This window comes from Octopus bimaculoides, chromosome 12, assembly GCF_046866305.1.
Source record: "Octopus bimaculoides isolate indiv1 chromosome 12, ASM4686630v1, whole genome shotgun sequence".
NCBI lineage: Eukaryota > Metazoa > Mollusca > Cephalopoda > Octopoda > Octopodidae > Octopus > Octopus bimaculoides.
Genome location: NC_142939.1, coordinates 21,910,497 through 21,923,555, shown reverse-complemented (window position 1 = coordinate 21,923,555; position 13,059 = coordinate 21,910,497). Strand labels below are relative to the sequence as shown.

Below are 13,059 nucleotides of genomic sequence, written 5' to 3'. Positions count from 1 at the left end.
GGATGATTTTGTATTCTGTGGAAATGAAATGTTTGAGAAGATGAATACAGTAATGAGAAAGGAGTTTGAAGTGGAACAATCATGAGAATAGAACGTTCGAGTACTTAGGACTGAATGATAATCGATCCAAGAATGGAATCACAGTAGATTCAGATATATACTGGTACTCTATAGGTTACGACGACGAGGATTCCAGTTGAACCAATCAACGGAACAGCCTGCTCGTGAAATTAACGTGCAAGTGGCTGAGCAATCCACAGACACATGTACCCCTAACGTAGTTATCGGGGATATTCAGCGTGACACAGAGAGTGTCAAGACAGGCCCTTTGAAATACAGGTGCTATTCATTTTTGCCAGCTGAGTGGACTGGAGCAACGTGAAATAAAGTGTCTTGCTCAAGGACACAACGCGTCGCCGGGAATTGAACTCACGACCTTGCGATCGTGGGCCGAATACCAGAACCACTAAGCCACACGCCTTCACTCAGATATATACATATTATCCATATCTCCAGTAGAAAAAAGAATAAGAAGATTATGAAGGAAGAATGATGAGTGAAATGCGGATGAGAAATTCTGAATTAAAAATTTTAAAAATTGCAGACCAGATGATGTAGGTATCAACACAAACTCGTCCATGCGTGGCATTTGTTTGTAAAAAGCCAATGATGGAAAATTCCCCAAAGCAAGGATTCTGTTTAAATCTAATAAAGCATTATCAAAGCTTAACGAACGATTCCACATTATTTCCAATGTTAAGAAAGTCTTCAGGTGTGAATATTATCTGTTATTCTGCTGCTGCTTATGTCAGCCTGGGGAATGTATCTTCACGAGGTGGTTTTGCCGGAAGTACTCTGTAAAACTAAAACTCGCTGCTTGTAAGACCCTAGAGTTCAGAGCGACCTTAAGTGAGAACGTGAGAACAAAAACAATAACGGATGGACACTATAACAAAGAAATATATTGAGGATAAATATGTTATTTACCGGCTGCATCTAGGATCTCCGTGCTGACGCTTTCTGCGATGGTACACAGTAATCCATCGTAGCCATCCTTTAAGACTTCCAGTAACTTGTCCCTGGGCATTATTTCGTCCGAGGCCCATGATTTCACTGTTATACCCTCATTTAACAGCACATAAATCCCGGCCATAGGAATCCGACGCGTTATATAAACGCGTTTACCAGACAAGGATTGGCCACACAAACACCTGAGCATAATTTAATAAGTTTTTTGTTGTTTTAAACATCACCCAAATATCCTCAGTGGACACCATTGCCCGTTTAGCAGTGACATCTTGAAGATTATGTTTTTTTTTCCTTTTCTTTACTTTCTTTTTTTCTTTTTCTTTCTTTTTCTTATTATTTTTTTGTTTTTGGTTGACTTTATTTCAACGCTTTTGACGTTAAAAAAAAAAAGAACAAAATACATTTAGCGTCTCTATGGCAATGTTCACAAGAAATTAAATGGCAACGGTTTTTAGAATCTCCTAATTGTATGATGTTACCAACTAACAATTGTTGTTGTTGGTAGTGGTGAAGGGGGAGCGGGAGTAGTGATATGAGTAGTGGTTGTGGTGATGGTGGTGTTGTTGGTGGTGGTGTTATTGTTGTTTTTGTTGGTGGCGGTGTTAGTCATGGATGTAGTTGTGGTGGTGGTGGTGGCGGTGGTGGTGGTTGTAGTCGTCGATGTCGTGATGTTAAGTACCTGTTCGTCCCAATCCGGCAAGCAGCAGACCTATGATGAAAAGTAAGCCAACCATGCCAGTCCAATCTATTTTTCCTCCGATCATAGTGTATCTGGAACTGCATTACCTGATGTGTCTATCACAGTATTCTAAATACGGTTCGGAGTAATTTGAAGGAGATTTTGGCTGCTATTTTTATACTTGTCTAGGTACTCTTTGTTCCTAGAAGCTAAATTACTTTCGATTCATAGTATCCATTCATCCATCCATCCATCCATCCATCCATCCATTGGTCACGGCTGGACTATCTTTCAGTATAGGCCAGCTTACTTTTCAAACGATTTTGTACCTTGACTATTTTCAGGAACTCCAGACAAGTAGAAGGAATGGAACAAGCAGCGGTGTAACTAGATCGTGTACTGCCGAAGGCAGTCCTTGAATTAGCCCTTTAACTCCGGGCTTTACGTCCTATACAGTCTTATACAATAAATCCAAAAGTGCCGCCCCCATCGCGCCCCCTAGCTTCGCTACAGGGACTAAGTTACCCGCAGACCGGAAACCAGACCTTAATGTTTATTAGAGAGAGGCCTCCACTTAAGCCACTCATGAATCAAGTGGTGTGGTTAAATCAGCGATGGATTAAGTCCATCACCTAAGATTAATAGATTAACATTTTCTTACAAAGGTGGAAGGCCAGAAAACTGATGGAAGAGGACAAGGAGGGATATAATCGATTATATCCACCCGAATACTTGACCGGTACTTTATTTGTCGACGACGAGAAGATGAAAGGCAAAGATATTCTCAGTGAGGATTTTACAGAGTAAGGTGGCGAGCTGGCACAATCGATAGCACGCCGGGCGAAATGCTTTCCGGCACTTTGTCCTTCTCTACGTTCTGAGTTCAAATTCCGTCGATGTCGACTTTACCTTTTATCCTTTTGGAGGTCCATAAAAAAAGTACCAGTTGAGTACTGGGGTCGATGTAGTCGACTTTTCTCCTTTCTCGAAATTGCTGGCCTTGTGCCAAAATTTAAACCCAGTATATACCATAAGGCATAATGCATTGATTTGCTCAAATACCTACAATACTGCTAAGACACCTCTGCTTACTAATCTTTTGTTTTTTACTTGTTTTAGTCATTTGACTGTAGCCATGTTGGGGCATCGCCTTGAAGAATTTTTAGTCGAAGGAATCCCCCCACCAAACTTATTTTTTTTAAAGTCTGATAACTTCTTCTATAGGTCTTTTTTGGCGAATCACCAAGTTGTGAAGCAACGGTGGAGGAAAAGCATAGACACATATACATACACGTGCGTACACACGCACACTCACACACAAATGTATATGTGTGTGTGTGTGTGTTTGTGTGACGAGCTTCTTTCAGTTTCCGTCTACAAAATCCACTCACAAGACTTCGATCGGCCTGCGGTTATAGTAGCAAACACTTGCCCGAATTGTCACACATTGGGATTGAACTCGGAACCATGGGATTAGGAAGCAAACCACACAATGACGCAACCAGCCTGCACTTATGGAGAAGTAATGGGATACATTTTTTTAATTTGTTTCTTTTTATAAGAGCTATTCTATGTAACTTTTGGTAAATATTCCATGTTTTCTGTGTGTAGGACATTTGATGTGCATACTTCCGGTTGTTTAATCCAATGGATAGCACTGACTACCTGTTGAATCATTGAGCACTCCTATTGATTAAATTTTCCAGTAAGACAAACAAAAATTCAACTGCTGAGGTCTTCGAAGTGCACCGGAAATCAAGATATCACTGACTCACTTCATATGGAACAACTTTTAAAAAATTATTTTTTAAACTACACATCTATAATACATTAAAAGTGAGTTTGAATCTTGCTTGCTTGCTTACAATGTTATCCAGCCAAACTGGTGAAAAATAGGGAAATACTATGAATTAAGTTTCCCTTGAAATGTGCATATGAACGGAATAAAACAAGTTTCGTGTAAATCGGACAAGTGGTTGTTGAGATATGAGGGATTTTCGGGGGTATAGATGTATAGGGTAATGGGTAAAGACTCTCTTCGGTCATGAATGATCATGAGATTGCACCTAAAAAATTCCCCTTCAAGGCACAAGTCCGGGCACCCCTCTCCACGCCACCGATGTTATCCGAAGGAAAGGCAAAGACGGATACAGCTTGGCACCAGTGACATAGCAACTCATTTCTACAGCTGAGTGAACTGAAGAAACGAGAAATAAAGTGCCTTGCTCAAGAACACAACACACAGCTTGGTCCGGGAATCGAACTCACAACCTCATGATTATGAGCGTGATACTCTAACCACTGAGCCATGTAACTTCACACTAGATAGATAGATAGATAGATATACATGCACGCGCGCGCGCACACACAGGGGATGTGCTTCTTTCAGTTTCCTTGTCTACCAAATCTACTGACAAGGCTTTGGTCAGCCCGGGGCTATGGTGGAAGACAAGTGCCGAATGTGCCGCGCAGTGGGATTGAACGCATGACCATTCGGTTAGGAAATGAATTTCTCATCCACACAGCCACGCCGGCATAAAACAGAAGCAAAAAAAAAACAGTCATTAAAAATACAGAAAAAAATTAATAATACACACACACATTTCTCTGTTCGGCCTTCTTAGCTGTAATATTGCGCCGCTTCTGTAAATGAGGTATCACATTTATGAAAGCCAGTTGAAGAGACTGATAATGCTGACATGTTATCGCAGACATTCAAACACAGACAAAAATCGATACCAATATCTTGACGTCATCGAAGTAATTTTTTCGTATTTTTTGTTGTTTTTGTTGTTTTTCTCTCTTTCTCTCATCCATTATCATTCACAGATAATTGTACTTCCCTTACTACTGTAATACTTTTGTTTAGCTCGTGTTTGTGCATGTATGTGTCGTTTTGGCTACGCGCTTGTGTTTTGTGAAGTATGTGTGGGTGTGTATGTGTGTGTGTGTGTGTGTGTGTGTGTGTGTGTGTGTGTGTGCACGCGTGTGTGTGTATGTGTGTTAAGTGAAGTTTCTGGGTGTATGTATGTTAGTGTTAAGTGAAATGTGAGTGCGTGTGTGAGTGGATGTGTTTGTATATTGTGAAGTGTGTGTGAGTGTGTTTGTGTATTATGAAGTGTGTATGTGTGTGTATTTTGTTATATGTGTGTTGTGAGTCTTTATGTGTTGTGAAGTGTGTGTGTGTGTGCGCGCGTGCTTGTATATTTTGTGAAGAGTGTGTATGTTTATGTATGTGTGTGTGCGCGCATCTTTTGATGTATATGTGTGCTAATTGTGTGTGTGTGTGTGTGTGTGTGTGTGTGTGTGTGTGTGTGTGTGTGTATGCAATGAGTAAGTACACGTAATTGGCTAATAATTATACATTTTACATGACAGCAATAGTGTAACTAGGGTGGGAGGCGGTCCGGCCCGGGCGTCTCTTTTACGAGAGCGGCACTTTGGGAAAGTGTCTTCTACTATAGCCTTGGGCCGACCAAAGCCTTGTGAGTGGATCTGGTAGACGGAAACTGAAAGAAGCCCTCATGTATATATAGTTCAAATTTTCAGCAAAATAAAAGCCGAGATAGGTGTAGGAACCACAAGCAGGTGTAATAATTTGACGCTCGGGAACAATGGAAAAGTCTTTTACGTTTCGAGCCTACGCTCTTCAACGGAAAGGAATAAGAGGGGGGAAATGGAGAGAGAATAAAAAAAAAACGGAGACAAAAACAGTGTAGAGTTCAGCGGTCCAGCATGGCGAATATATATATACACACACACACATTCATACATACATATTTGGGTGTATGTATGTTAGTGCTAAGTGAAATGTGCGTGTGTGTGTATGTGAGTGTGTTTGTATATTGTGAAGCGTGTGTGTGTGTATTTTGCTATATGTTTGTTGTAAGTGTTAATTTCCCCAAGACACCTGATGAAGGCTGGAGGGTACATCAGCCGAAACGTTGTATTAACAACAAACAAGATGAGGACAAATATCTGTCAAGTGTAAATAATGTACATAATTCCTCATCTCTTAAATATAGAACTGTATTATATTTATATTTGTGTGTGGGTGGGGTGCGTCCCACCACCGCTTGACAACCAGTATTGGTGTCTTCTCCGTAACATAGCGATTCGGCAAAAGAGAACGATGGAGAATAAGTAGTAGATTTTAAACACTAAGTCCTGAGGTCGATTAGTTCGACAAAAGCTCTTCAAGGCGGTGCCCCAGCATGGCCGCAGTCAAATGGCTGGAACAAGTAAAAAGAAGAAAAAAAATACAAGCAAAAACAGAAACAATGCAATTTCAAGTCAGTTCATTGATATAAAAGTGTAGCAAAAGGAGCGAAGGAAGCAGTTAAGTCCCCAGGGCAGAGGCGTAAATACATGCACGCACGCACACACACACACACACACACACGCACACACACACACATATATATAATGCATGTATGTATTTGTGTATGTCTGTGTTTGTCTGCCCACCATCGCTTGACAACCGATGCTGGTGTATGTATGACCTCATTACTTAGCAGTACGGCGAAAGTGACCGATAGACTTACAAAGAATAAGTTCTGGGATCGATTTCTTCGACTAACACCTTTTAAGGCGGTGCTCCAGCCTGGCCGCAGTCAAATGATTGAAACAAGTAAAAGAGAATAAAGAAACACACACACACACACACACACACACATACATATATATATATGTACACCATGTGAACATACTCGACCCGATGACTATATATGTCTTATGTAAGGGATGTAAAAAAAGGGTAACGTCACCCTTCGGTCATGAATGACAACGAAATTTCACCTAGAAAGTTACCCTCCGAGGCACAAGTCCGGGCAAGATTGTTCCTGGAAGATCAGCAGTTGTCCATGCATACCAGCCTCCGCTCTCCACGCCACCGACGTTGTCCAAGATAAAAGCAAAAGCCGAAACAACTTGGCACCAGTGACGCCGTAACTCATTTCTACAGCTGAGTGAACTGGAGCAACATGAAATAAAGTGTCTTGCCGAAGAACTTAGCACACAGCCCGGTCCGGGAATGGAACTCACTACCTCATGACTGTGAACCCGATGCTCTAACCACAGCTATGCGACCTCACTGTAAGGGATGTATTTCCTATTATATTTTACGCAATGATCTGAAAGATATGTATAAAATGCTTTCAAAGTTGATCAGTGTAACGAGCGCGCGCGCACATATGTACATACATGCATACATATCAAAAAGGATCTATTGACCTGGTCTCAGTAACAACAACAACAGCAACATCATCCCACAACCAGCAGACACGCACATAGAGAGCTCACAATACTGGAACTCCGTCAATTGCGACGACGAGCGTTGCAGCTAATCCGATCGACAGAACAACCTGCTCGTGAAATTAACGTGCAAGTGGTTGAGCACTCCACAGACACGTATAGCCAAAATGTAGTCCTCAGGGAGATTCAGTGTGACAAAGAATGTCACAAGGCTGGCCCTTTGAATTACCGGTACAACTCATTCTTGCCAGGTGAGTTGACTGTGGCAATGTGAAACAAGGTGTTTTGCCCAAGGACACAACGCGTCGCCGGAAATCGAACTCACGTCCTTAGGATCTTGAGCCGAATATCATACTACAAAGCCACCCGTCTTCACGATAATAACAAACACATCAATAATAAGAACGTGGACACTGCTTGGTACGACCAGCCGTCACTCCCGAACATTTACCATGTTTTCACTTATTGTTTTCAGTTGTGTAGTAGCTAGCTTGCGTGTGTATTTCCCGCAGTAGCTTTTGAGTTTTTCGCCCTCACCCGACTTCCTGCCTTCTAGCTGGCACTCCGTCGGTTACGAGGTCGAGGGTTCGAGTTGATCCGATCAAGAGAACAGCCTGCTCGTGAAATTAACGTGCAAGTGGCTGAGCACTCCACAGACCTAGACCCTTAACATAGTTCTCAGGGAGATTCAGCGTGACACAGAGTGTGACAAGGCTGGCCCTTTGAAATACAGGTACTACTCATTTTTGCCAGCTGAGTGAACTGGAGCAACGGGAAATAAAGTACCATTTACCGTAATTTCGCTAGCTTGAGTGTGTACTTCTCGGAGCAGCCTCTGAGTTTTCTGTCTCCACTCGACTTCCTGCCCTCTATACAAACTTATATTACAGATCCAAAGGTGTTGCTCCGCCACCACACAAAAGAAAGCGTCACCCCAGAATGGACTACCCCCATCGCTGCCACCCCTTTGTTACGCTACTGTTTTAGGTTCGCTTGTAGGCATATGCACCCCTCTTTCTCTCAGCTTCCTCCTCCTCTCTCTCTCTCTCACAGACACACACACACACACACACACACTCTCTCTCTCTCGGCTCTCTCTCTCTCTCTCTCTCTCTCTCGGCTCTCGCTCACCGTTGAACTCAACGAAACATTCAGGATGTAACAGTAAGGAGGGGACCCGGTAGTGCCCGCAGAACCCGGGCGGTAGTTAATTACTGCTGAGTAGACTGCAACAACGCGGAATGAAGTGCTTTGAACAAGGAATGACACAAGGGGTCACCCCGGTTCAGGAACTGAACTCACACCTCTACGGTCGTGAGACAAACACCCTCGCCACTAAGTCAAGCGCCGCTTCGATCAACAAACGTGACAATAACATCAACACAATAAACTAGTAGCAGCAGCAGCAGTAGTAGTAGTAGTAGTAGTAGTAGTAGTAGTAGTAACAGCAGCAGCAGCACTAGCAACAGTTGTAGTAGTAGTAGTAGTAACAGCAGTAGTAGTAGTAGCAGCAGCGGCGGAACGGTGTTGTTGTTGTGGTAATAGTACTAGTAGTAGGATCAAAAGTAACAGTAGCAGTAACAGCAGCAGTTGTAGCGGTGGTGCTAGTGGCAGTGACGGTGGTAGTAGTAGTAGTAGTAGTAGTAGTAGTAGTAGTAGTAGTAGTAGTAGCGATGCTGTTGCTGCTGTTGTTTCGACGGTAATCTCCCACTAAACAAGTGCAGAGGAAGTTGAGGTTAGTCGACAATATTTTAAAGTCTTCAAGAGTTCTCAATGAATAATCTGGTGGAATTAGTTGCCTAGCAACGGCAGCAGCAGAATTCAGAATGTCTTCTCGATCTCATACGCCACCCTCCACCTTTCATACTTTCCTCTTCCTTCTCCTCCATTATCACACCGCGTCCGCTTCATTTACCCGTAGATTTTCTTTCTCTATCTTCTTCTTCTTCTTCTTCTTCTTCTTCTTCTTCTTCTTCTTCTTCTTCTTCTTCTTCTTCTTCTTCTTCTCCTCCTCCTCCTCCTCCTCCTCCTTCTCCTTCTTCTTCTTCTTCTTCTTCTTCTTCTTCTTCTTCTTCTTCTTCTTCTTCTTCTTCTTCTTCTTCTTCTTCTTCAATGTCGGTCAGCTGATAAGCAAGTTTTCCGTCGTCTTCCTTCGCTTCCTCCCACGCAAGAGAGAACACCTGGAAATCTTCCATTCCGTGGAATACCATAACTGCAAGTCCTCAGCCGCTGCAGTTGTTGTTGTTGTTGTCGCTGTTGCAGCTGCTGCTGCTGCATCAGCTAACGTCCATCCACCCAGCTACCTGTCCGGCTAGTCTTTGATACAGCCAGCCAAATAGCCTGCCATCGATTTAACCTACCATCCAGGCTACCATCACCCCATCGATCCATCAATCCACCAACTAACCTTCCAGTCGTCTAACCATCTAACCATCTAACCATCGATCTATCAATCCATCAATCCATCCATCCTTTTGTCAATTCATCTATCAACCTATCCAACCAGAAATCCATCGATCCATCAATCTACCCATCCACCCATCTAACCATCCAACCATCGATCCATCCATTCACCCATCCATTTATCAAACCATCCAAGTATCGATCCATCAATCCATCCATCCTTTCATTAATCCATCTATCAACCTATCCAACCAGAGATTCATCGATCTATCAATCTATCCACCCACCCATCGATCCATCAATCCATCCATTCCTCAATCCATCAATCCATCAGTCCATCTATCCACCTATCCACACATCTAACCATCCATTCACACATTCAATCACCGAACGACTCAACCATTGATCCATCAATCCATTCATCCACCCATGTAAGATATCCCAACTATTCACCTTTCAGTGTGAAACAATTATAAAAGAAAAGCTATGTTCTTTGAGACGAAATATGCTACTCTTTCTAGTAAAATCGATCGGCAAAGATGCAAAGTAAATAAGTGTCAGAAGGCCAGTAGATTCTTTTCTCGAGAAATTGCGGAGAGCACCCCCCCCCCCCCACACACACACAAAAGCGAAGATTGTAACAATAAGACACAGGTGAGAGGCCAGCCATTACAAGGAGATGCGGTTGCTGCTTACGAAAATATAGAAATGCGTGAATGGAAAAGGCATGCGACGTTTTGTTACCACCATTTGGCGTCGCTGATTCAGCGCTGACCTATTTGACATCGGATGTTTTAATGTTTCTTGTTTTCTACCCTCCCCCTCTTCTTCATTCTCTCTCTCTCTCTCTCTCTCTCTCTCTCTCTCTCTCTCTCTCTCTCTCTCTCTCTCTCTCTCTCTCTCTCACTGTACGTGTATAGTTCTTGTCACGCGTGTATCCGTTTGTGTGTTTGCGTATGTGTGTATTTGCCACCAGTACCAAAAAATACTGTCGTCAAGACAACACAGGTTAAATATCAAGTCAGCTGTTCCAGATCTTCTCATTCCAAATTAAAGGGGTGCAGGCGTGGCTGTGAACCACATGGTTCCGGTTTCAGTCCCACTGAGTGGCCAACCAAAAACTTGTGAGCAGACTTGGTGGACGGAAACGGAAATGTTTGTCTATATGCATGTGCGTGTGTGTGTGTGTGTGAGAGTGTGTGTGTATCTTCTACTATAGCCTCGGGCCGACCAGAGCCTTGTGAGTGGATTGGGTAGATGGAAACTGAAAGAAGCCCGTGTATGTATATGTATATATATGAATATATTTGTGTGTGTCTGTGTTTGTCTCTACCCCCATCACTTGACAACCGATGTTAGTGTGTTTACGTCGCCCGTAACATAGCGGTTCGGCATAAGAGACCGATAGAATAACTACTAGGCTTACAAAGAATAAGTCTTGGGGTCGATTTGTTCGACTAAATGCAGTGCTCCAGCATGGCCACAGTCAAATCACTTAAACAAGTAAAAGAATAAAATAATCTCCCCTTCTTCTTAGCTCTCCTGTGTGACCCTTCTGTCCAGCATTTGCCATGATAGATCACTGACCACTACACACACTTTTTTTCTCTCCTTGTTTCTTTCTGTGTTCCTTTCTATGGAAGAGCGTAGGCTCGAAACGTTAAAAACTTTTTCAATTCCCGAGCGTTATACTAATACATCGGTTTGTTTTCTACACCACCTGTCTTTGTCTTTTGTTTTTTTATGAATTCTCCCTATATATATATATATATATATATATATATATATATATATATATATATATATATATATATATATACATATATACGACAGGCTTCTTTCAGTTTCCGTCTATCAAATCCACTCACAAGGCTTTGGTCGGCCCGAGGCTATAGTAGAAGACACTTGCCCAAGGTGCCACGCAGTAGGACTGAACCCGGAACCATATGGTTGGTAAGCAAGCTACTTACCACACAGCCACTCCTGTGCCTATATATATATATATATATATATATATATATATATATATATATATATATATATATATATATATATATATATATATATATATATATATATATATATATATATATATATATATATATATATATATATATATATATATATATATATATATATATATATATATATATATATATATATATATATATATATATATATATATATATATATATATATATATATATATATATGAAGAGATAGAGAAGGAGAGAGGTAGAGACTCATACATACATACACTGTGTGTGTGTGTGTGCGTGCTTTAATGCACTAAGTGCCTATATGAGATCTCTCAAGGTTAATAACGCAATATTCAGTCTTCTAACAAGGCATCCATGTTAATCTGGTTATAAAGATTGCCTTTTCGTATTAATACCGCCTCTGTCGCCAATAATTGATATATACACACACACTCACTCATTAACACATATGCGAAACACGCAAAAACTCATATACGCAATGTACATGGATGTGTACGACCGTGATTGCGTATAACCACGGAGACACCTCTGCGTTACCATTGTCTCATAGCCTAGAATCAGAAACATCGATGTATATAATCGTTCCTAAAACTAATCAATAAAAATGTATTTAGTGGACTCGATTTACGTTTATATATTCCATTCTTATTTTTTCTCACGATCGTCTGACGTTGCTATGTCAATCAATGCCTGATCCATACATCCCACAAGTCTTTCTCTTTGTGTCTAGTTTGTTGAAGTGGCGATAAATTCTGAACACTCAACCATTGTAGGCGACTGGGAAAGAAACGAGATAAGCGTTTCGAGTGTTATCGGTGAGTATGCTATTTTTCTTTGAGTTTGCAGTAGTAGTAGTAGTAGTAGTAGTAGTAGTAGTAGTAGTAGTAGTAGTAGTAGCAGCAGCTGCTGCTGCTGCTGCTGCTGCTGCACCACCAACAGCTGTAGTGGAGAATTCTTGCACTTGTAATTGAGGACAGAATCTGCGATTTACAATTTCATATGTATATATATGTGTTTGTGTGTGTGTGTGTGTAAGAAGGGATGACCACTAAGTGGACATCCGATATGCTAGAAAGAACATATATATATATATATATATATATAAAGGGTAAAGAGCTATATATATATAAAGGGTAAAGGACTCCTTCGGTCATGAATGACCATGGGATTGCGCCTAGAAAGTTCTCCGAGGCACAAGTCCAGGCAAGGTTGTTTACGGAAGACCCGCGGTCGTCCATGCATATCTGTCTACCCTCTCCACGCCACCGATCTCATCCAAAGCAAAGCCGATACAGTTTAGCACCAGTGACATCACAACTCATTTCTACAGCTGAGTGAACTGGAGCTACATGAAATGTAGTGTCTTGCGCAAGAATACAACACAGAGCCCAGTCCAGGATTCGAACTCACTACCTCATGATTGTGAGCCCGACGCTCTAATCACTGAGCCATGTGCCTTCACATGTTTGCTTACGGCCATATCACGTTGAATGCAACGGTTCTCGTCCGATCACTGAAGTTAAGCAACGTCGAGCTTAGCCTAGTTATTACTTAGACGGGTGACTGCTTGAAAACACCTAGGGGCTGTAAGCATCTCGTATAAATGTGTTTATTATTATAATAATTATTATTATTATTATTATTATTATTATTATTATTATTATTATTATTATTATTATCTCTTTATCGCAGGTT

General features: G+C 41.5%; 1 protein-coding gene across 1 annotated transcript in view; it reads right to left on the bottom strand.

The window, feature by feature from the left end:
• Positions 1-1,314, bottom strand: part of LOC106874184 (glyoxylate reductase/hydroxypyruvate reductase) — a 33,125-nt gene extending 31,811 nt beyond the window's left edge. Inside the window, exon 1 of the mRNA XM_014921840.3 lies at positions 988-1,314. Within this exon, the coding sequence (XP_014777326.1) occupies positions 988-1,219 (232 nt within the window). The 5' untranslated portion in view covers positions 1,220-1,314. The remainder of the gene's footprint in view (positions 1-987) is intronic.
• Positions 1,315-13,059: the final 11,745 nt, after the last annotated feature.